Here is a 25,386-nt window from a genome sequence, read left to right on the forward strand (position 1 = left end):
AGAATAAAAGGGAGTAGCACAGCTAAGGAAAAGGGGGAAAAAATGGCAGACTGCGTTGTTTGGCGACCCCCGTGAAATGGTCATTCGACCCCAAATGGGGTCCCGACCCACAGGTTGAGAACCACTGGTTTAAAAGTATTATCATTCTCATTAACATTTTAATGCAATTTTCTTCATTTTCAACACAGTAAAATTTGTTAAAAAGTAGTTCCTAAGTTATGTCTTTCAAGATTATATATTTTATCTACAGTGGTACGATATTTTATCTACTGTGGTATGATGTGCTTGGTCAACTAAACCCAATTGTCTGGGTTTGCTTAATACCTGTATGAATTGCTTGCAGTGATTCCATAACCTAACTAGAAGGGTAGACACAACATTTTAGATTAAAATATAATATGTGGTTAGAAGTATTGTGCAAACACAATAATTAAGGAAACAAATCAAAATTTGTATGTGCATTTATTCAGGAGTAAGTTTAATATTCAGTAAAGTGAAGTCTGTGGTTAAGGTTGCATAGCATGCTAACCCATTGTTAACTACACTTGAACTAGTTTTTTTTTTAAAAAATCACCCAGCTAAATACGCCCATGTAACTTCATAGCTGCACAGCACATTAACATAGCCACAAACTGGGCAACCACATTTTATACGGAAAAATAGTGTATGATTCTTACTCTCTTTAGGAATGTAACTTCTATTTAATTCCTCAATTCACTGTACTTCTGAGTTTTTGAAGCCATTCACTCACCAAAGGTCAAACTTTAAGGCTAAGAATCGTGACTATCAGCAAGAGTTCAGTCCCTGATCGATCTACTACAGTACTTGTTCAAGTTCAACATTTAAAACACTTCCGTTCAAACTGTGGACATTTGGATGAGTATTTCAGGCACTTGCGTTCACTGAAGTCCCTAATGAATGCCCTGTGCACGGAATACGTACGTATAAGCTGCCACGTAGAAAACAAAATTCGAAATTGAGGTCACTTGAGAAGAGAAAACCCCGAAGCTCTGGTTGACTCTGCAGATGCTTATTTAGGTCTACTTTTCTCTTGTAGACGAGTTTAATCGATTATTCTGGGATTGACTTCCGGCTGCCTGCCGCTGAGATGGCGACGCCGAGGGAGGAGGCACGTGGTCTTTTCAGGCAGGGCGTGCAGGCGGTCTTGGACAGCTGGGCCGTGTTGCAGGTTAGGGGCCTTTTTCCCGGTAACGAGAAAAGTCGGGTGGGTGGTGGGGAGGAGAGCGGGTTGAATACAGAGGAGTAAACCGTATTTTTGAGCTCGCAGGTATATGAAAGTAGCAGTGGGTATAGTAATGGGAAAGGTAGAGAGGAGCTTGTTTGGAGGGGCGACTTCGTTCTCCGCCTCGCCCCGCCTTGCTGCCGGCGGCGGGCTAGCGCAAAACCCAAAACCAAAGGGCATATGTGATTTTTAAAAATGTTTGGTATAGTGGATTGTGCAACGACAATCAGGTGTGGTAGGTTGCTGCATTTGCCTACAAAACGCCGACGGCCACAGGGCGGCAGAAAGCTAGAGAAATCTTCATGCCTTTACTGCCGCTTAGTGATTGTCGGGATTTTTGCAGCCCAGATATGGTGCCGGTAGTTCCCCAATGGTGGTATCTGAAATAACATAGATTACCATGTTGTATAAACACTGCCCCTTCCGTTGAGCGATGAAGTTTTTCAAATGGAAACTGATTTGATTGGTGTTAATGTGTACAATGAATTGGTAGATGAGATTGGTTTTTATATTGGTTATGTGTTTATTTAGTGAAATTGTGCATTGGGAACCAGATCCTGCTAAAAACCAAGGCTGTTTCCAGATATCGAGTTTAATTTGATTCATTATGTGCCATCAGGTCGTTTTTGACTCCTTGCAGCTTCATTTTTTTTTTCATGATAATGTAACTTATAACTTATTTTTTCAGGTCTTCCAGTGGTGCACACATGCCCATTGTAACTGAATATATCCACCTTGCTACTGATAGCTCAATTTCCTTTTTGTTTATTTTATGGAACTGAAAATAACATCCATATATATTTTTCTTTGGAGCTTTCAATGCAAAAGATATAGTGTTGATATGTGTTATGTATCTACAGCATCTGAGTCACAAAGCAGCTGATAGAATTTTAGCCTAATATGTTCTGTGAAACTCCCATATGTGTAGTTAGTTTATGTTTTATAGTGTCATATGAAGCTAAGCAGTTTGGTTTAGTTTAACCCTGAGTAAACGTGTCCATTGGAATTGCATTATCTTTGTCTTGCATATGTATCTTGACAGGGTTTTCTTCCCACTTTTATTGTGTGTGCTTTTAAATCAATGCTGATTCCAGTGACTGCTGTGAAAAGTCCCTGCAGTTTTCTTGGCGGGGATTTCCAGATGTGGTATGCCATTGCCTTCTCCCTAGGGCCATAGTTACCCAACTGGCTTCATGCCAAAAGCAGTACACAACTCAATTTGTAGTGTGGTGCTTTAATTGTTACATCAAAGTGGATCTCTTTTTCTTTTTCCTCCCTGCTTATTTCTGACATACTTGTGGGGAAATTGTAGGAGGAAGGTGTGTTGGATATGTTTGTAAAAATAATAAAGATGGAATACAAATACTACTAAGGCAGCTTATTGGGGATGCTAGATCTGGGCTATCTAGATCAGGGCTTTTCAACCTTTTCACCCATTGTACCACTTTTAGGATATGGCAGTATTCGAGTACCACCAGTCGCCTAGCAAGGTGTCAAAAACCTGATGACCCCCCCCCCAAAAAGGAAAAAAGTGATAAAGTACAGGTAGTCCTCGACTTACAATAGTTCGCTTAGTGACTATTTGAAGTTACAATGGCACTGAAAAAAGTGCTCCCCAAGCCACAGCCAAGCAAGACACCCGTATGCCCGCCCGGCCACGCTCTCCCTCCTGTCTGAGGTTTTTATTGTTGTGAGCATTTCTGTTGAGGATTGGCAGCGGAGATGGGGGGGTGTTTGGTTTTTATTCCCCCCATCTGCTGGGTAGTTGCAGCAGTTTTGGTCACTTCACATGACCCTGGGACACTGTGACCGTCATAAATATGAATCAGTTGCCAAGCATCTGAATGTAAATCACAAGACCCTGGAGATGCTGCAACATTCCAGCTGATTGGCACTTCTTCTGGGCTCAGCATGAGCGCCAGGATCAGCGCCGAGCTCCAACTGGAGCCTGGCGCTGATCCTGGCGCTTCCACTGAGCCCTGACAGTCCCGAAGAAGCGCTGATCCTGGTGCTTCTGCTGAGCCCTGACAGCCTGCAGCTCCAGCCATCTCTCGCTCAGGCTTGTGCGGTGCTGCCACCGGTTCAGCTCATTCCCCTCCCCTGCTACCACTTTTCTAGGATGGTCGCGTACCACCTGCCAGGTGCCAATGTACCACAGGTGGTACCCGTACCACTGGTTGAAAAGCCCTGTTCTAGATAACCTTTCTTCCTCTATTTTCAAAGCCATGCTCATCTTCTCCCAGTCCATCTTCCTTGACTGAATATTCTGCATATAGGTCGAATAGATAAGAAGAGAGTTATCTCCCACCTTGTCAGCCTGGAGTCAGTTTGTTTAGCTTCACACTGAGACTTCCTGATCTTGCATAGGTATTGTATGAGGACATTGAGGTGTTTCAGGATTCCCATTTTTCTAAGCACATTCCTCAGCTTGACATGGTCAACATAATTGAAGGCTTCTCTGTAACCAATGGAGCACCTACTGACTTTTTTGCTAGTTTGTTTTGTGTGCAGCAGCAATAATGGCTCTTGTTCCTCATCTTCTCTAAAATCATCTGGTATCCCCTGCCCCATGTATAATTCTATTCTGCATTAATGTTTCTAAAAGCTATTTTGCTAATATAGGAAATTAAGAATATTGTGTGATAATTGTTCACTCTGTTAAGTCTCTGTTTTTGTTTCCTGAGTAGGAAATTGTTTGCCTAAAAGTGTCCAATTCCAGTCCATTTTAAGATGCTGACATCAAATATGTCAGTGAGTAATTGATTCATTTCAGTTTTTACTGTGTCAAGCCTTCCAATGTTCATGCTTTGTAATTTCTACGTTCTCACCGTAATTCTGGTTTTCAGCTTCAGATTTTTTTTTTCCTGCATGGCAATATGAGAATTAGATTTCCTAGAGGTTTTAATCTAGCCCAGGGGTAGGCAACCTACCTGGGTCAGGAATTCTGGGAGTTGAAGTCCACGAGTCATAAAAGAGCCAAGGTTGCCTACCCCTGGGCTAAACTATGGGTGGGCTAGCTAATAATACATTACGACATGCAAAAAATACTGTTTATAATAACAGTATTGATAAATATTTAATTCTTCATAATCAACAAAGCAAATGAGAGATAGAATACAATAACTCCACATACAAATTTACATTCTGTAAAAGACAGTGTTGTCTGGACAGAAACCAGGAGAGAGGAAGTAACTTTTCTTGTTGAGGTGATGACAGTAAAATGTTAAATTATTTATCCAGGCAATGAACTAAGAAGAAATTGTACCACCTTTCACCAAGGTGCTCCATAGATACCGTAAACCTTTTTCCAGTCTGGTCAAGAATAAAAGCATTTCAGTAAACAAATGCATATTACGTTATTATGTAAACTAATAATACCAATATATTCAAAAAGTGAACTCTCAGCTTTAAGATGCAACTCATACTCAGATGTTTTTCACTGTTTAAATTTCCCCATTCTATACATGTGTTACTACGCTGTACAAATATGCTCCTTATATGTCAATTATTCTATTGACAAAGCCAAGTTCCAGTAAAGGACACAGCTTGTGTGCAGCTAACTAGTGAGGGGCAGTTAGCTAGCATGCTCCGCTTGAGAAAATAATTTAGAAAACCCACCTCTCATACATACCAGAATTGGAAACTGACCACGATCGAAAGGGAAGTATATATAGAAGGTAAAAATCTGAATAAATGTTGTAATAGAAGGTCAGTTGTGCTCCTTTCCTTGTGTTATTAGTTTAGCTATCAAGCAAATGACACCAACATATTTATATGAATTTACTTCATCCTATATTTACAAAAAGAAAAAGAGTGCTTCAAGATTATATCAAGGATATGTGTGCTTTGGTAATGCCATAGTTTACCTCACCAGTAGACCTTTATTGAAACCACATTGGAGGGAAAATGTGGCTTTTCCCTAATTCGGCTCCTGAAACCAAACAGGCAACATGGAGGACAAATTAACTTTGTTGTTAGAGCTCAGCCAAGGACTGAAAGCACTATTAGAACTGGCTAGATAATTCTGGACTGTTATTTATTCATGTTTTAAATTGTGCCAATTATCACCCCAAGCAACCCTTTGCTGCGCAAATGCCCAGTTGCTGTTTACGAACATTTCCTTGTCTTCTTCCAATTGCAGATAGCAGTTGAAAATGGCTTTGGAGGAGCACATAGCCAAGAGAAAGCTGAATGGATGGTAGGGGCTGTGGAGCAATACTTTGAGAGCAATGGTGAGATTCTGTCCTGTTGACTGAATGATAGATTTGGTGGGATATGGATGGCCCAGGATGTACCTAGAATTATGGTGGTACAAGATTCTGATCTTGTAGTCGTTTATTGCTAGATGAAGAGCCTGAGCCTGAAACGTGCCTTATGTACGGCACAGAATGGTGGACCTTTCATTTTACATGAAGCCCTTAGAATCCTCACTGCCATGATGAACCGTCTAAAACAGGACATTTAATAATTGAGATAACTCCTCAAATTTATTATAGTTTCAAAAGCATGAACTTGGGCCATCGCTTTAAAGATCATTATGATCACCTACGAGTAATATCCAATGATTAACATTGCTAGAGGCTCTGGGATCAGCAACCTTGTTGTGTGTTACTCATTTTAGCAAGACAGTGCAGCTTAATGAGTACAGTTGAAAGGCCTGGAGCTGGCTTGTATGCTTTCTTCATGGAGAGAAGTTGAGACTTGGAGGGTTACATGGGATAGAACAATATAGCCAGTAGTCTAGAAACTGCTTAACCCTAGTCATCTCTGAAAATTTCCTATGCGGTTCTCTTATTTGACTGTGTGTACAATCTCTCTGCAGTTGACCTTGAACCAGAGGAGATAGAGGACTTCCTTGCTGAACTGATGAACAATGAATTTAACACTATAATAGAAGATGGAAGCTTGGCTCAGGTATTTGTTTGTTACTCTCTAAAGAGAGGAAAAGTACTTTTTGTTCCTATCCTCTTTCCACACATGACTTTCCATGCTGTTCTTGGATAATATGCAGTTAGAGGTATTATATGGAGGTTTAATGGTCCCACATCTAGATAATTTCCTCTGTTGTTCTGCCTTTGAAAGCTTTTAGACAGATCAAGAGCTTTTCCCAACATTAATTGGTGCTTCATACAACACCCTGTAAGTTGGCTTATGTATATCACGGTATTGTTTCTTTTAAGTCTTCAAATGGTGAGGAGGCTGGCCCATACTGCAGCTTTATTGAACTAAATATTGTTCCTTGCGAAACTGAACTGTAGCCTGCATTTGCCAGGGAGAAAAGCTATACTTGAGCCTTTCTCTGTGCATCTCTTTTTTTTTTTCCTCCAGGAAGTGTTTTGAGTTAAGAACTCGCTATGCCTGTCAGGACCTCCTTAGCGAAGCTGTGCTTTTTCCAGTGCTTGCACAGCTATGCAGTTTCAGGAAAGTACATGTTGGAGTTAAGCTGATGGTGACAGAATATGACAGCCTTGTTTATTTTTAAACACTTACGTACCTGGATTCAGCAACAAGATGCTTATTTTATTATGGCCCATGTGATTTAACAGGGTTGCTAATAAGCATCTGTGTGAAATTACTGTGTGCAATAATTAATCCATCTGAGCTGTCATCAATTGCCTAGCAGCAGCCAACGTTATCCCAACTAAACAAAATATGTTCTGTTGAACTGTGGCAGAGTCTTTGGTGCTGTCTGATCTTGGTTTGCTCACAGATGGTTCACTACCCAACTAAATAATATCAGTGCTAGTGAGTGTAGGTTTACTCCCTGTTTATATACAGTAGGTTGTCCTCCCAATGTCGGGCGATGGTGTGGTTTTCTCCTTGATAGTTCCTTGATGAGGGTATTGTTTTCTGTGTGATTGTCTGGTGTTAATCGTTGCTTATCTCTGTTGTGGAGGGAATGTGTTCTGGTCTTTTTGTTTCCTTTTTTTAAAATCTCTTTTGAATGATCATTAAATATGCTTTATTTTGATGTTAACTATTGATAGCTGACATCTAAATGCCAAACTTCCATGAATTTCATAGATTTTTTAGATTTGGTTTGGTCTAGGACAGAGGTCCCCAACCTTTTAGGCACCGGGGACCAGTGCCATGGAGAAAAGTTTTTCTGTGGACCAGAGGGGATGTGGTTTTGTGTGCTGACTGCATCCTGAGGATGGAGCTTTGGTTGTTTGTGCGGCCCACTTGCTAGCATGCTGCGGACCGGTGCCGGTCCATGGACCGAGGACCCCTGGTCTAGGATACTTATAATTTCCCAGTTGAAATTGGGCTTGAGTCTGTCCATGTGATGTGAGATTACGTTTTTATCATGTCTCCTGCTAGTTGATGTTCATTGTTATACTCTGTTAGTCTTCTGCCTGTCTTTCATTGATAGAAGTTTATTCTGTAAGTGGTAGATGATCCTGTTTTTTTTTTCTTGAGCTGCTGGGTCTTTTGGTTTACTTAAGATATTTTGGAAGGTTTTAGTTTGTGTGCTCTAGAATTGTCATGGGGTTATAATAGTCTATTGTTTTTTTCTGAGACGTTTTAGAGGTTTGGTAGTGTTCTCCTTTTCATATCTTGTATTGGTTGTGCTATAGTGGATTGAATAAAGTTGATTGATAAAATTGTGTGGTTATCCAGTCACTAACATTATGTTATCTAGTGGAGTAATGAAACGTCTACAACAGACATGTCAAACACAAGGCCTGGGGGCCGGATGCGGCCCGTGGAGTGGTTTCATGTGGCCCGCGAAGCCATCCTGGAAATAGTGAGGGAACGGCCCCCGCTGCCTTGGCCCTGGCCCAGGCCGGCCGGGAGCCAATGTACAATTTTGTGGTGGCATCTATGCTGAAATGCATTTAGTCTTAGCTCCACAAGGCCGTCTGGAAATAGCAAGGAACCAGGAGAGCCTTGAGCAGCAGCCTTGAGGGAATGGGGCTGGGCTTGGTGCCGCAGGTACTCAAGGGCCAGGCTGGGCATTTGACCTCTGCTGCCCAGGGCTCTGGGCAGTCCGCACCACCAACCCCTCCCCTCGCATGGCCTGAGAGGAACATTGAGGCTCCTCCAGTGGACCATGCCTTGGCACTTGCCCCGGTCCCACCCCCTTCTGCCAGAGACCCTCAGATCTGTCCCACTCCTGCCCAGGCCCCCACAGGCACCCTTGACACGAACGATGTAGAGCTGGCCACGCCCACCCAGTAGGCCACACCCACTCAATCCATGCCCACCCAGTAGGCCGCACCCACCCTGGCCACATCCACCCGGCCCCCTGAGGGCAACTGCAATGCTGATGCGGCCCTCAATGAAATTGAGTTTTGACACCCTTGATCTACAAGCATTACAACCAAGCTCAGAGAGCACCAAGGACTCCACAACAAGTGTCTGGATTCATATGTTGCATTCAGATATAAGTTGCTGACTGGGCTGCAGTTAGTTGGATGAGTGCATCATGTCGAATCACACACAACACGAGTTATAACTGCTTGCTTAGATACCCCTCCCCCCCCCAAAAAAATACAACCGGTTCCAACGTTCCGATGGTCACATAACAGCATGTTGGGCTCTCAGCAACTGACCCATCTTTATAGTCATTTAGAGAACTTGTAGTTGCATGGCCATGTTTTAAAATGTTTTCTCCAAACCTGGCATTTACTTCTAGCTTTCAGCAAAAACTAGAATATATTTTATGACTTCTGCAAAAAAGCTGCTTAAAAATGGATCCAATCACATGGTTGACCTGCTTTACAACTGTCACGACTTACAACTGTAATGGGCAGGCTCCATTACGACCCAAAGTTGAGGACTACCAGAATATAGACTTACACAATTTTTCAGCCCTGACTCCAATGTTATCTAACCCTAACCCTACTTTCCTTTTCATTGTCAAAAGGATTTCCCCATGTATTTCACTGAGGCCCATAAAAGAGTCCAAACAAAAACCTGTTATGCTCACTTTCCTTTGAAAAACTCCTAGAATCTAACCCTAAAACCCCTTTTCAGTGCTGAGTCCAAAGGGATCTAACCCTACCCCTGCCCTAACCCCAACCCTAAGCCGACTTTCATTTTCATTATCAACGGGATTTTCTCATGAATTTCTCTGTGGCCCAAAAACCTGTTATGCTCACTTTCCTTTGAGAACCTCCTAGAACCGTGGTGGCGAACCTATGGCATGTGTGCCACAGGCAGCATATGGAGCCATCTCTGGTGGCACATGAGCCATTGCTGGGCAGAGCTGTTCCCTCCTCCTCTCCGCATATGCGCAGCCAGGCAATAGATGAGAGGCTATAAAAGGCGCAACTTTCGGCGGAAGCAGCATTTGCTGCAGACAGCGAGAAAACGAGCACAAATTGGAACAGACAGCGAGCAAGCGAGCAAGTGAACACGAGCCAACAGCTTGGTGGCCATGCCCACTCGGTGGCCACGCCCACCTGGCACCTGGCGATGCATAAGTGGGTTTTGGGTTACAGTTTGGGCACTCGGTCTCTAAAAGGTTCGCCACCACTGTCCTAGAATATAGCTCTCACACCATTTTTCAGCCCCGACTAAAATGTGATCTAACCCTAACCCTAAAACTCATTTTGTTTCATTTTTATTGTCAAAGGAATTTTCCAATATATTTCACTGCAGCCAACAAAAGAGTCCAAATGAAAAGCTATTATGTTCTCTTTCCTTTGAGAACCTCCAATTAATCTAACCAAACTAGTGCTTAGGATTTAAAATGGTTCTTGCGTCTCCAGCTGATCAAATGACCACGGTGGGGCACTATTGCTCCATAAAGAAGTGTTGCAGTGCTGAAGAAGAAAAAGTCAGTTGATGGGCTAAGCACTTATAAAATCCTGGGTCATGGTTTTTGCACTGTAGTGGATGACAGTACCTGGAGAAGTATAAGATTCTTAACAAATACTTAGTGGATGCACAGAGCTCACTAAGCCAAATATTTGGCATAACATATTATGCGAATGCAGCTTTTGTGGTTTGTGAACTATTTATGGTTTATTTTTGTAACGGTTTATTATATAGCTGGGGGATGTGGAGGGAGAAATACAGAATTTATATGAGCTTATGAGTCTTAAATTATATTTAATCTCTTTTGGACCATAATCTCTAAAGCTAATTATCTTGAATTGCTCAGAATCAATGAAATAGAAAGCTTTGCAAATGAGCTGCGCACCCCCCCCACACACAAACACACAAATAAACCTAGCTGTACTTGAAGGTTATGCCAAAATGTATAGGTGTGGGTTTCAAACACTCCCTCTCGAGATTACAACTGAACACAGATTAGAAGGCTGTGAAGTTTGCTACAAAAACTAGACAGTTTTCATCCAGTAATATTACAAAGGGAGAAATTCCGATTTAAAATTAAGCCTTTAAAGTAATAGCCAGCTCTTTGTAGAATGTCTGCAAGTACTTACACTGAAAGATGTTTATAACTGAACCGACAGAGGAAAGGCTGAGACACTAGAAAGGTCCTCATTAAAAACAGCTACAAACAAAAGAGGCTGGGCCCAGTAAGTGAAAATATTGTGTACATTAAACCTCAAAATAATAATAATGATTACTGCTTTTTCCCCAGAGGTGTAACCCCAAGAAATACTGAGGACCAGGGCTGTGGCATGAAAGAAAATGGAGAGGAAAACAATATGCCATGTGAATGGTCTTTTGGTCCTTATTGCTCTTGGACATATATTAACAACAATGTAGATAAGAGGACCTCCAATGTTGCAAGTGTTACGGAGGAAATAGCTATTGCCAAAACAGCTAAACTGAGATTATAGCAAACTACAAGGAGAACAGCATTCATGTGGTACAACCATGTACAATGAGAACTCTGTATTGCCATTGTGTTTTATTCAGTACACACAACAATGGCTTAGCATATTGTGTACACAGCCACTCACTGGCCGTGCAGTGCTCTAAATCATAGTATGATTTCATGTGGTTTGAAAAATTGTTCCATGTTGGCTTACTCAGTAAACTATGGTTTATTTTAACTGTCTCGTTTGTCTAGAAGGCATTGTTTTGGAGAAAAGCCAAGCTCAAAGCCATTTTCTGTTCCAGAATTAACTTTATGAGTCAACAATTATCTGGGAGACAAGGGGGAGGTGAGCTAGAATGAAAATGGGAGGATAGCAGTGTTTTAAGTGTTTGTATTTTTTTATCATTTGTGATAGATTTAATGCTGATGAGACTTGCTAAAAAGCCTTAATTGCAACAATAGCTAAACAACTCCAGATGTTCCTCTGGCTCTGAAGGATTAAAGTTAGCCATTATTTGGGAAGTTGTTTTAACCGATTTGGTTTTGTACAGTTTGGTTGCCTGGCAGTTCAATGAGTTTTTGGCTCAAAGAGTTGCATGAATTCAGCCAGCAAAGTTTGTCAGTGGTACAGGGGGCATGAAAACCAAAGCCATTTGATTAAATTTAGTAAACTTGGGTTAATCTGTTGTGTAAATATAGTCTGAGAGGCATTTGCTACATTCTAGATTCAAAGCTGGATATATGTATATATACGTAAACACAAAGAATTCCATTGTTTTGGCATAGCATTGTGAATGAATTGGGCCATTGTTGTCAGAAAGCCACATGTGAACCCATCTTATATTTTTAGTGTTTGAAGCAGTTTCTTTTTTTAACTACTCATAAATTTATCCAATAACTGTACATGCCTAGTCTCTGATGCTAAAAGAATAAAGAGACATCAGTTTCTGGCATGGAAAAAGAAAGACCTAGAGAAATCTGCTTTTAAGTTAGACACATTTTTCTTCACTGGGGGGGGGGGGATGCTGGCCAAAGCCTTTGATTTATCTATTTTCTATCATGCAGCAATGCTGAATTGGGCAGGCAAGGGGTGGTAGGATAGATAGACCAGTTTATGGGGCAATTGTTGGCTCTTCCAAGGTAATGAGCAATCTTTCCCTCTTCCCACACTATAGGTAAGCCAGCAACTGTGCCTGTTTTTCAGACAGAGCCATCAGGGAGATACAGCAGCAATGCTTGATGCCATTATCCATCTGGCACAGAAGAAACAAGAGGCTAGGAGGGCAGTTGCCAAATCTCAGCCAGCTGCAGAAAGCAGCAGTGAGGAAGAACAAGAAACGGAAGAAGAGGTATTGCACAAATTCTTCTGAAAATTAGGACTGAGCTTGTAGAGCAGCAATCTGCATACAAAGTGACTTTGTAAATGTGAATGAAATCTGAAGGCTTTGGGATACGTTCTGCAGAATGCATTGGAAGAATTATAAGCTGATTCTGAAGCTGGCCAATTCTTAAAACTGTGTTTTTATGGGATAGTGGGAATTTAGTTTGCCTGGATTAGGCTTCTGTGAGGCTGGTATCATCAGGCTTAGTCACTTGATATTGAAAATTAAAAACAAAATTTTAAGATAAGTTAGTTATTATGTTAGGCACTACATGTTTGTTTTGAGTAAACTGCTGTGTCATTTGGCAGGAGCCAATTAGTTTATTCAAGAAACCATGGAAAAAGAGAGATCAAAGGCCAACCCATATTAAGAGAGTTTATGGGGTTTTAGTGGAATTAGATTCAGAACCTGAACTAGTTAAAGATTGTATGATTAAATGGGTACAGAATATTGGTGAAACGATTTCAATGGATACTTGGGAACTTATTTGGATAAGAAATGTTAAATTCACACAAGCGCAAAATTTAAGAGAGAATTTTTATAAGATGTTTTATAGATGGCACCTTGACCCAAAGAAAATGTCCATTATGTACCCTAATCTACAGCCGAAATGCTGGAGATGTGGATATTTGGATGCTACCTATTACCATATTTGGTGGACGTGTAAGCATATAAAAGCTTTTTGGATTAAGATATGGTGGAATATTCAAAGAATTTTTAAAAGGAGGGTAAAATTTACTCCGCAATTATTTTTACTAGGTATTGTTATTGACTGTGATGCTAAGGAGGTTATATTGATGTTAAATTTGATTACAGCCGCTAGGTTGTTAATAGGACAATATTGGAAGAAGGAATCTTTGCCTACTTTACAAGAATGGTTTCATAAAGTTTCGTATTTGGCAGAAATGGCAAAGATTTCGGCTTTCTTAAAGGAGCAATCTCAAGAAAAATTTTTTGCGGTATGGGAAAAATGGATAAATTTTATACAACATAATTTGGATATGGAAAAATATTATTTAGCCTTTTTATAATTTGTAATGATTGTTTTTTCTTTCTTTCTTTCTTCTTTTTCTTTTTTATATATATACATTTTTTACGTATTATTATTCATATATATATATATTTTTTTTCTTTTTATATATATATATGCTTTATTCTTCGTCTACTTTCTTCTTTCTTCTTTCTCTCTCTCTCTTTTTTTTTATTTTTTTTTTTTCTTTTTTAGTATATATTATTCATTTTAAAGTTTATGTTATGTATATTATTATTATATATATTATTACTGTGATTTTTATTATTATTATTAATTATTTTATAAATTGCAAATGTTATTTTTAAAATATTTGTTAAATAATCCTATATTCAGTTCTGGGAAGTCGGGGGGGGGGGTGGGGTGGTTGGGGAGGGGGGGGTGGATTCTTATTTGTAAAACTTTTGAAAAATTTCAATAAAAAAAAAAAAAAAAAAAGAAACCATGGAAAAAGAACAGATTGATCATCTTCGTTGTTTCTTCCTCCTCCAGGCCATGGACTGCAGTGCTGGTTCCAGCATGAATGGAATACAAAGCAATCCATCTCCACTGTCAGATAGGACTACTGAAGATGGATGGATGTTGGTAACCAGAAAAAAGAAATGAAGGAAAAAACTGTGGTAGACCTGGATAGATGCAGCAAGCCTTGAATTCTTGTATAGGACACATAATAGGCTTCCAGAGAAGCCTGGGTACATTGGAAGCACTTTTGTTGGCTGTATCTTTGCTCCTGATTTAACAGAGGCTAAATGGAATTTAACTTGGTGGCATACAATATTTTTAATCTTTGAAGTTTCTTCCCCTTCAAAATTGGAGGATGTGCTTTTGCCTCAGTAACCTTCCTGGAGTTTGAAATGAACGTTGAACAACAATATAGGATCCTTGACAGAAAAAGTTCTCCTGCTGTGTCCTGTTCACCGATCATCTTGTTCAAGTCATTGGAAAGGAAGCAACTATTTCCCCAAAGTCTAACCACCCTTACTATGCAAAGAAAGGACTGCACTCTTACGCAAAGAAAAAAAAAAGAGTGTAACAGAAAAAATCTTGTATTTTAAAAAAAAAAACAATGAAAAACAAAATACAACAATGAAACAAAAAGTAAAATGGACAATACACAAATCATGATGGTAGGACACAGGAAGTTTTGGTCAATAAAAGCTTCCCTTCCCTAACCTTTGCAGTGGCCAGCCACTATACAAGAGCAACAATAAAATATTATTTTGGTAAGATTTTGTATATCCCTTAATACTGAGGCCTTTTTTTAATATAAAAGTTACATGCACTAGTTCTACACCACAGGAGGGCGAAGATAAAAGAATACCATGGGTACCAACAGCAACACCAGGAAACCTACATAAAATAAGGCAAGGATTTGTTCTTGTTTCTTTTTAAAATCCCACATACACACACAATCTCCACTCATTTGTGTGTTGAAACAGTACCAGCAAAAAAAAGAGGAAAGGAGAGGGATACTTTGGGGGAATTTTAAGAACTTCTAAGATCGTCCAATAAGGCTCAAAAGAGTTCTAAAATGTTAAACCATTTTAAGTGCATTGTATCAAGGAGAGGAAGCACCTGTATTTAGTTTCAAGGAAAGAAGATTACTTCATCCTATTGAAATAACCACACTTTGTATGGAATCTCATGCACATCTATCTCTTGTTACCTAGACCAGAAGTGATCCATTTTAAGCCAGCTGGGAATTTCACATTATTTACGAATGGAATGCCTTCATTTCTATTGGGGACAGTACTTCCCTGGGTATTTGATGCTGGAGACTGGCTCTTGAAAAACAGCAGAAAGTGGTTCTAAAATTGCAAATCAGTACACATGTCACTAATATTTTTCCTTTTTTTGAGCAGTGTTATGAAAACCAAATAGTAATAGCACTTAGACTTATATACCACTTCACATGCTTTACAGCCCTTATAGTGTCAGCAACACTCTGGGTCCTCATTTTATCAACCTCAGAAGGATGGAAGGCCAAGTCAACCTTGAGCCAGCCAGAATCAAACTCCTGGCAGTAGGCAGTGGAGCCTGCAATAGTGCACTTTAACCACTGTGCTACCACGGCGATAAGCAACTTTGTGTGCTCTGAATTTGGTTATTGAGAAAGGCTGCTTTTGCTTATACAGGTAGTCCTCGACTTACAATAGTTCATTTAGTGATCGTTTGAAGTTACAATGGCACTGAAAAAGTGACTTATGACTGTTTTTCACACGACCATTGCAGCATCCCCATGGTCATGTGATCAACATTAAGACACTTGGCAATCAACTCGTATTTATGACGGTTGCCGTGTCCCGGGGTCATGTGATCACCTTTTGCAACCTTCTGACAAGCAAAGTTAATGGAGAAGCCAGATTCACTTAACAACCATGTTAGTAAATTAACTGCAATGATTCACTTAACAACTGTGGCAAGAAAGGTGGTAAAATGGGACAAAAGTCACTTAACAACTGTCTCACTTAGCATTTGGGCTTAACTGTGGTTGTAAATTGAGGACTACATTTACAGTATAGGTTAATGGAGAAATTAATACTGCACTAGCACCATATTCTAATATTTGTGGCTCTTAAGCCAGGACTTCAGCAGTCTATCCAGCAATTTGGCCCTGGTCTGTATTTCACTAACCCTTAAAAGAATTCCAAGACAAAAATATATTCTCAAATGTTCCCCATTCTCTCCCATGGGCCATTTGAATGGAGATTGCTGATATGTTTGAGAACTTTCTGCACCTTCCTTTGACCCAAGAAATCTAATCTTCCCCAGCCCCATTATTGAGAGTTCACAAGCCACTGGAGGCATAGGCTTGTTAAATAAGTTGGGGTGAAACGCTGAAGCTGAAATGAATGAGATTTGAAGTCTCTGGACATTCTAACTCTTAGTTGTATTCCAATTTAATGCATGTAGTCTCTAGCATCTCTACTGTTCACCGTGGAAACTTTCTCCCTTAGCATGCCTATGCTCCATGCTCCTCAAAAAGATGACATTTTAGATCAGTAGTAGGTGAGATATGACCCTCCAGAGCAGCGGTTCTCAACCTTTGTGTGACGGCAACCCCCGTCACACGGACGCAGTGCGCATATGCGGTGGCGCCCATGCGCAGTGCGCATGTGCAGTGGTGCCCCCATGCACGGTGCGCATGTGCGGTGGCGCCATGCGCGGTGCGCATGCGCGGCGGCGCCCCCTGAGGGGGGAAATGGCGGATCGTGTTGTTTGGTGACCCCCGTAAAATGGTCGTTCGACCCCAAATGGGGTCGCGACCGATAGGTTGAGAACCGCTGCTCCAGAAGTTGCAGAACTCTCAACTTCCATCAGTTCTTGACAGTATGGCCAAGTGATAGAAAATGATAGGAGATCCAGTCCAACAATATACACAGAAGGACACAAGTGCCCACCTGATGATCCGTTAATAGCAAACGACAGTTCTCTTTTTGCCATTCAATTTAATTGAAAAAAAGGGCCAAATTAGAAAATTGGGCGCTATCCAACTGGTACCTGGAGGGACCTTGAGTTCAGTGGAACGGAAATCAGTCTTCGGATTCCACAAAGTTGTAACAGTAAATTAATAAGGGGATGTATCCAACACATGAGTTCTTGTGATGAGGAAGAACTTATCCTCCAGAGATAAGCTGTACAAAAGTAAAGACAATCTTTTTTTCTTCTCTCAATCTAACCCAACCCAGATTTACTCCCATTTGGCACAAAAATCAAGACTGGTAGAATGGCTTCAAGTTATAATGGAAGATTGCCTACTTATTAAATCTGCAGCAGACTGAAACATCCTACCCAATCTCAAGCAGAGATGGGGAATTAGAGGAATTAGTCAGTGTTTCCCAAACAATTTTAAGGCATGTGGACTTCAACTTCCAGAATTCCACAGCCAGCGTTGCTGGCTGTGGAATTCTGGGAGTTGAAGTCCTCATGCCTTAAAATTGTCAAGTTTGGGAAACACTGGAATAAGTTATCAAAACAAGAGGCAAACAGATACTTGAGAAAGGACACTCCCCCATTTTTGTCTTCCCAAATTACTGGAGTTCAGTAAGTGCTAAATAAGCAGTGGGGGATTGGAAGAACAGATCTTGGTCCAAGAGGTAAAGAAGGGGGAAGCACATTCTTAAAAGAAGAAATCACTTTCTCAAATCAGTTTTTCCATGCATAAAAGAGAACATGAAGGGAACTAAGCTGGAGGGGGTATGTGGGATACTGCATGCTATGGTGTGGGAAGAACTGGCCTGGAGCAAATCTCAGTGCATGTGCTTTATCCCTATGGCTGGGGTATGGCAGAGAACATCATTGGCCGAGGACAGGTCAGATGGCTATGGCAGATGCTGACAAAAAGAACTGAGAAAGTGCTAGACGGAAAGAGGAAGAAGGAAAAATAGTTTCAAGTATACTGGTCAGAGAATAGTGAGTAAGGTCCCCATGTGGGCAGAGTCCATTTCTCCCAGTTCCTCAGGCCCATGCCTAGGTTCTCTCTGCTTCTGTATCCTCATCGGCCTCCAGAATTGAAGGTGGAGTCTTCGCTTCTTCTCCGCGGCCTGCCCTGCTCAACACTTCCATCCATCGCTGCCGCAGCTCCTCAGTCTCAGGGCTGAAATACCAACACAGATGGCTCTGGCTGATCCGGAAGGCATGGCGTCGGTCCACCCGTTCGCTGGGCTCAGGAAGGCTGACTTCAAATCCAATCAGAGGCATCGAGCGCAGGGCTTTTACATCCTGTAGGATGACAGAGCAGGAAGCACAATGAATGGTTATCAACTGACCTGGTGGGCCGAGATCAATTGATCTTCTGACTTAGACTCATCTTTTCCCAAAGGGATTCAAAACCAACTGAGCATTCATATCAGATGAGCCCATTGGCTTCTGACAGCCGATTTTTATCTGAAAGTGACATGAGACACCCTTGAGATCAGGAGAAGGCCCGCATGCAGCCCTCCAACCTGTTTTTGAAGCCTCAGAGCCCCATTATCATTCAACAGTCTTTCAGCCCCATAATTCCAAGAGGCAGCACCCAAATAAGCTATTAGCAAAATAGATGCACTATAGGCCTTTTCGATGCTTACCACGTGTCCCCAACTGAACTGACCTCCCCAAAGATGGCATCCCTGTTGTCATTGCTGTGTACTTTGTAGCTATTAAAAAGGAAGAAAGTGCAATCCTTGCGTGTTGCCCGCCTGCACCTTAAAATGTGTGACTAGGATTCTTACTCTAAACCCCGGAATGGAGTTGCCATTCTTACACAAAAGGAGGTGTATTGCTGTCTCTCAGGTTAGGTTAAAGCAAGGAATCAAAGGTAGATGGCAGAGGGGCAGAGAGGCACTCCCATACCTGTGGAGCTCCATAGATGTATAACACCAGAGGTTCATTTTCAGGGATGACAAACCAGCCTTTGTGCCAAGCCTTCCCTCCTTTCTCCATGTAGTGCAAGAAACTGCAGATCACACTATTCTCTGCCACCACCGAGGCTTGTTTCTGCAGAAGAGCAGAAAGGTAAGTATTACCCACCAAAATCTCTGCTTCATGTGCTATACCATAAATGCATGAAATCTAGCAATTAGAGCAAAGGTGGGGAAGTATGGCCCCTTCATGACTTGTGGACTACAACTCCCAGAATTCCTGAGTCAGCAAGTCATAAAGGGGCCATAGTTTCCCCACTTCTGAATTAGAGTATAGATGGGAAATCTGATTTCTCCTCCTCATCTGCTACTGCTGCTGAATTACAGCTCCCGATATCCCATAGTGTTTGACCATGCTTGTGGAGCTGCTGGGAGTTGTGGTTCAGCAATGCCAGGAAGTCACAAGTTCCTCACCATTTGGCTTGAATGGTAGACAACCAAGTTTCAGACTACATTCAGCCACAGAATTTATAAAGAGATACCAACCTAATCTGCCATACATAGAGACAGACAGATAGACAAGACTAGCATTTTCAAAACCTGTTAAAGCAAACGAGTAGCGTTTTGTAAATATAGAAATGGCTTATATCTATTCCAATTGGTCAGTCAAAGGCAAGACATATGTCTACAATAACACTATGTTCAAGCATAAGTTTCTAATTGGAAAGAGTAAGAAATAGGACAAGCTAATGAGAAGCAGGCAAATGGAAGAGAAAAATTAGGGACGGGGAAGGGAAGGAGTTAGAGAGAGACAGAGACAGACTAAGATTTCCCATACTTTGCTCTGCTCTGTTGCCATTGCTCCTGCTGGAATTCTCCATATAAAACAAAGTTCAAGGTTACTCTCTGGAATCCTTCAAAAACATCTCAGGCAACAGAGACCAAAAACCCCTTCAGAGGTATTACTGAGTACCTGGCATCAGTGCTTGAGCCACATCCAGATAGTCTTTCACATTTTGAATTTGAAAGACTATTAATTTAATCAGTAAAATTTCTAAAATATACATATCTAATAACATACTGTTTCAGTTTTCTGTATTTTTACAAGCCTGATACCAATACACATCTTCTCTTTTCATCCGCTAGTAAGCAAACATGTTTGTTCTCCATTTCAGGGTGCAATGTCTTACAAAGTGAGAATTGTGTGGAAAAGAAGATGTGCACTTTTGGATCTTCTGAATCCTTGTACATTTTTGCCAATAAAGCTTATCGGAGCTTCAAGAGGATCCTACAGACATTGTATTGGTGGGGAAAATGTGGCAAGGAACATAAGGCTAAAGAAAATTTGCATAAAGAGCTGCAAGAAATAGATTTAAAGAAAGAAAATTCCCTCCAGAGTGTCCTATCAAAGAAATTCAGCAGATAGCTGGTCCGAAGAAAATGCTTTGCTATCTACAAAGATATAAGAACTACTCTTACCTCCAGAATGGATTTTCGGCGTTGGGGGGTGTTGGGATGGGGCACAGGGCTGCCAGGGGAGCCATGAAGCGTGGTGTAACAGTCAGTGCAGACACGGTTTGGCCGGTTGTTGTCATACACCAAGCGGGCCCGGAACTCTGAGCATTTTCCACAGACAACCTGCAGGAGACAACTTGCATCAGTGGTGATAGGCACCCAAAATCATCAAGAGGAAGTTTTAGGCCTCTTCCATACTGGACCCTTCAACTGCTCTTCTCTCCCATGCTCAGGTGGGCTGGCAAGAAAGGATTTTGGTCTGTTCTTCAGTCTTGGAACAACGCTGGGAAGCAGATCTCTTCAGATAATGATTAAGATGGCTACTTGATGGCTGAATTTCCAGCTGCTGCTTCTCTGCCACCATGCACCAGGACAGGAGCTAGATCAGTCGCCTAGATGGGTTGTCCTCTACAAGTTTTAGTAAGAGATTTACCATAGTCTCCCTGTCTAAAACAACTTGGCCTTTTGGCAAAGATGCTAATGAGACCATTTGCTATTTGCCCTGATTATTGGGGCGATCAGCTAATCCCTATTTCTCCTTTACTGACACCATTTGTAGGACAGAGTGAAAACATTCTCTGTCTCTTCCTTCTGTCAGATAAAAAAACTCATATCATGTATAGAATTGCCATATTCTAAATGACGAAGAAGATCAACTGGGGGCAAATATACTTCTTTATTGACGGGCTAGTGTTTTAATCTGATGGTCAATCTTTTAAAATTTAAATTTATTGTTCTTTATCTGTACTGATTACTGACTGAACATTTACTATTTAATTTCCTTGAAATGAGTAGTCCTTGGAGATCTCTGCTTGTGCTTTTATAGATCCTTGCTGAATATTTGACACTTTTGAACATGTCCATTTCACATGACCAGTAGTCCTTTCCCAAGATCACTGGACAGTGTCTAATCCCATGGGTAGGGGATCCATATAGAAGAGAGTTGGGTCCATTCTTGTTCTGGTACACTGATTGAAACAGAGGAGACACACATTCAGCAGTGCATCAGGTCAATAGTTTGGAATGTCTAGAGTACTTTGTTAGGTTGTTTTGTACTTTTTGTGGCATGTATCCTAGGAGTCTGCAGGGGCTGCAGCAGATGAATGAATGAATGAATGAATGAATGAATAGATGGATGGATGGAAGGTCCTCTCTGGGAAGAAAACAAAACACACAGAACTTCTTGTTCCAAGTTTTGCTGCTTTTATGTTATCACAAAATTGGATAAGTTGTAAATAGCTCAGAACTCTCAAAATTTACTAGGTTGCCAAAGAACTTAAGGTAACACCTGTACCAACCCTCTCTTCAATTTTACTAATCCTGTATGGTAACTTGGGCTACGTGATAGTGGCTGGATCTAAGTCTCCTGTAACAATGGCTGACACACACCCCAGAGCAAACAAATCAGACAGAAAAGCTTCATGATCAGCACTAAAAGCAACAAACATCCTGGGAGACAAGACTGAAGTAGCTCATTAACACAGCTTAATGCAAAGTTGATAGCTGTATCTTGCCTCTCTCTCCACAGAGGAAACTGGGAAGAGGGGATTAGGGTGTGGAGAGATATAATTTGAAGGGAAAATCACTCACATGGCCACAGGCTCGGCAATGATGCCTCCGTTTGGTGAGAGCGTTGAAGGGCTCTTTGCATTGCATACACAAAGTCACCTCTTTTTCCCGGATTGGCGTGGGTGCTCTTCGGCCCAACTCACAGCCCTGCAAAGTTGGACAGGGGCAGAGGAGGGAGGGACAGCATTAAAACAAACCTATTCATATTAAGAAAGTTAAATATTCCAGTGCTCAAACAAACAGCTAATATCGGTATATTTAAAGTTACAAAGGGGGAGGAGATGCCACACTGGCAAATATAACATTGGCTCAGAGACTAATCCAAATTCTCAGAAAACTTCAATTAAAAAGAACGCGACCTTGCAGTTCCTAGCAACGGCACAAATATGTCTAAAAAAAATGTATAGAAACAATACCTAGTAAAATTCCATACTCTAGAGCAGGGGTGTCAAACTGCTGGCCTACAGGCCGGATGCGTCAACGTGGAAGCAAGGAGAAAAAAGTAGTGATATGCCGCGACATGTCATGTGACGTGGCAAGTTTTTTTTTATTTTTTTATTGAAAATTTTTAAAATTTTACAAAATAAGAAAAAACAACCCTCCCCAACCCACCCCAACCCTCCCACTCCCTCCCTCAACTTTCCCAGAGCTGAATATAGGCTTAATTAAATTTTTTTGAATTCTTAAAAAAAAAATATAAACCATAGATAAGTCTAAATACGTTACTTAAACTACTAATAGAATAATTAACAATAATATATATATATATAAAAGACATAAATATTAAAGAAAAAAAAAGAAAATACTTAAAAAAAAGAAGAATAAAGAGAAAGAAAGAAGAAAAGAAATATAAGAAAGTAAAATAATAATAAAACATATAAAAAGAAAAAGAAATAATACAATCTATAAAATATTAAAATTTGTATATAAATTATTGATAAACTAAGTAATATTTTTATATCCAACTTATGTTATATAAAATCTATCCATTTTTTCCATACCACAAAAAACTTCTCTTGCGATTGATCCTTTAAAAAAGCCGAAATCTTTGCCATTTCCGCCAGATAGGATACTTTAAAAAACCACTCTTGCAAAGTAGGCAAAGATTCCTTCTTCCAGTATTGCCCTACTAACAACCTTACGGCTGTAATTAAATTTAACATCAATATAACCTCCTTAGTATCACAATCGGTAACAATACCTAACAAAAACAATTGTGGGATAAATTTTACCCTCCTTCTAATAATTCTTTGAATATTCCACCATATCTTAATCCAAAAGGCTTTTATATTTTTACACGACCACCAAATATGGTAATAAGTAGCATCCAAACAACCACATCTCCAACATTTGGGCTGTAAGTCAGGATACATACGAGACATTTTTTGTGGATCAAGGTGCCACCTATAAAACATTTTATAAAAATTCTCCCTTAAGTTCTGGGCTTGTGTAAATTTAACATTTCTCACCCAGATAATTTCCCAGGTATCTAGTAGAACTGGTTCACCAAAATTTTGTGCCCATTTAATCATACATTCTTTAATTAATTCTGGTTCTGAGTCCAATTCTACTAGCAACCCATAAATTCTCTTAATATGAGTTCGTCTTTGATCTTTTACTTGTTTAACAAAATTTTCATCTTCTCTAAGCAAGCCCACATTACGATCTATCTTCCATCTGTCCGCTATTTGTCTATACTGAAACCATGAATATATAATATTTTCTTGTGCTAAATCTTCCAAAGATTTTAACTGCCAAATTTTACCATCCCATCTAAGCAATTGTGCATAAGAAACACTATCCATCTTAACTCCTCTCCTTATCCCCTCTATCGCATGCCAAGGTATAGCCCATAATGGTATTTTAGAATCACTTCTGTAATATTTCCTCCAAACCCGAAGTAAAGAAATCCTTATAATATGGGATTTAAAAACCCGGTCAACTTTTTTATTAAAAATTAAATAGGCATGCCATCCAAAAAGTAAATCCCAACCCTCCAAGAGGAGTATTTCTACATTTGTTAAATTAACCCAATCACTAATTAATGTTAAGGCCACAGCATCATAATACAATTTCAAATTCGGTACCTTGAGTCCACCTCTCTCACAGATATCTTGTATAATTTTAAGCTTTACTCTTGGTTTTTTCCCCGCCCAGATAAATTTATTGATACCTTTCTGCCATTCATTTAAATTGACCTCATTCTTTAAGATAGGTATCATTTGAAATAAGAAAAGGAATTTAGGCAGGACATTCATTTTAATCGCCGCAATTCTTCCCAAAAGAGATAATTGCAACTTCTCCCAATTTTTCAAGTCTCTTTGTATCCTGACCCACAACCTTTCATAATTATTTTTATACAATTTTACATTAGAGACAGATAAAGTAACCCCCAGATATTTTACCTTATCAACAACCTCAAAATCTGTCAGATTAACCAAAATCTGCTTATCCATATTAGTCATATTTTTGGGTAATATTTTAGTCTTATTGTTATTAATTTTAAAACCCGTGACGTGGCAAGTTTGACACCCGTGCTCTAGAGCAGGACTTTTCAACCAGTGGTACAGGTACCACCTGTGGTATATTGGCACCTGGCAGGTGGTACGCGACCATCCTAGAAAAGTGGTAGCGGGGGAGGGGAATGAGCTGAACTGGTGGCAGCACCGCACAAGCCTGAGCAAGAGATGGCTGGAGCTGCAGGGCTGTCAGGGCTCAGCGGAAGCGCCAGGATCAGTGCCGTTTTCCAGCTGATCAGCACTTCTTCGGGGCTGTCAGTGTTCCATGGAAGCGCCAGGATCAGCACCAGGCTCCAAGTGGATCTCGGCGCTGATCCTGGTGCTTCTGCTGAGCCCTGAAGAAGCACCAATCAGCTGGAAAACAGCACTGATCCTGGCGCTTCTGCTGAGCCCAGAAGAAGGGCCAATCAGCTGGAATGTTGCAGCATCTCCAGGGTCTTGTGATTTACATTCAGATGCTTGGCAACTGATTCATATTTATGATGGTCACAGTGTCCCAGGGTCATGTGAAGTGAACAAAACCTGCTGCAAACACCCAGCAGATGGGGGGAATAAAAACCAAACACCCCCCACCCCACCCCTGCTGCCAGTCCTCAACAGAAATGCTCACAACAATGAAAACCTCGGCAGGAGGAAGAGCGTGGCTGGGTGGGTAGGCAGGTGCCTTGCAGGGTACTTTTTTCAGTGCCATTGTAACTTCAAACAGTCACTAAGCAAACTGTTGTAAGTCAAGAACTACCTGTACTTTATCACTTTTTTCTTGGTTATTCCTCCCAGAGGAATAACCAAGAAAAGACAGAATTTTGTACGCCGTCCTGAGTCCTTTGGGATTGGGCGGCATATAAATATTTGTAAATAAATAAACTAGTTTTGCAAAATTAAGAGAAGTCTTGCTGATCAGCAGAAAGGTACCCAGATTGCACAATGCCATTTTTCTTTTCACATAATTCTAATGAATTGTTGCAGTTTTTTGCCTTTTAATTAATTTGCATACTGGCTACAGCCATTCTTACAAGACACTGAGACACTTTGGCATATACACTGACA

The 25,386-nt window shown here is 40.7% G+C and overlaps 2 protein-coding genes across 5 annotated transcripts in view; one reads left to right on the plus strand and one right to left on the minus strand.

The window, feature by feature from the left end:
- The first annotated feature begins 743 nt into the window (after window positions 1-743).
- Window positions 744-14,621, plus strand: TSR2 (TSR2 ribosome maturation factor). Of its 3 annotated transcripts, none has more exons than XM_039366060.1 (7): window positions 744-938; window positions 1,058-1,189; window positions 5,385-5,475; window positions 6,066-6,157; window positions 12,158-12,331; window positions 12,970-13,027; window positions 13,887-14,621. In XM_039366060.1, the coding sequence occupies exons 1-7, from the start codon at window positions 915-917 to the stop codon at window positions 13,952-13,954; spliced, it is 639 nt and encodes a 212-aa protein (XP_039221994.1). In that variant the 5' UTR covers window positions 744-914; the 3' UTR covers window positions 13,955-14,621. The 3 variants fall into 3 exon arrangements, with proteins under 3 accessions (XP_039221994.1, XP_039221992.1, XP_039221993.1); XM_039366059.1 differs by lacking the exon at window positions 744-938 and adding an exon at window positions 3,931-3,994 and having other exon boundaries at window positions 1,096-1,189; XM_039366058.1 differs by lacking the exon at window positions 12,970-13,027 and having other exon boundaries at window positions 900-938.
- A 1,160-nt stretch (window positions 14,622-15,781) lies between these two features.
- FGD1 (FYVE, RhoGEF and PH domain containing 1) overlaps window positions 15,782-25,386 on the minus strand; it is a 68,139-nt gene continuing 58,534 nt past the window's right edge. For both annotated transcript variants that reach the window (XM_039366013.1, XM_039366014.1), the window contains exons 15-18: window positions 21,842-21,967; window positions 20,216-20,374; window positions 18,729-18,872; window positions 15,782-18,116 (exon numbers count right to left, since the gene is read on the minus strand). In XM_039366013.1, the coding sequence (XP_039221947.1) occupies window positions 17,865-18,116; window positions 18,729-18,872; window positions 20,216-20,374; window positions 21,842-21,967 (681 nt within the window). In that variant the 3' untranslated portion in view covers window positions 15,782-17,864. The remainder of the gene's footprint in view (window positions 18,117-18,728; window positions 18,873-20,215; window positions 20,375-21,841; window positions 21,968-25,386) is intronic.

The sequence above is a fragment of the Crotalus tigris genome, unplaced genomic scaffold (assembly GCF_016545835.1).
Source record: "Crotalus tigris isolate CLP2741 ecotype Arizona unplaced genomic scaffold, ASM1654583v1 scf7180000020218.1340706, whole genome shotgun sequence".
Lineage (NCBI taxonomy): Eukaryota > Metazoa > Chordata > Lepidosauria > Squamata > Viperidae > Crotalus > Crotalus tigris.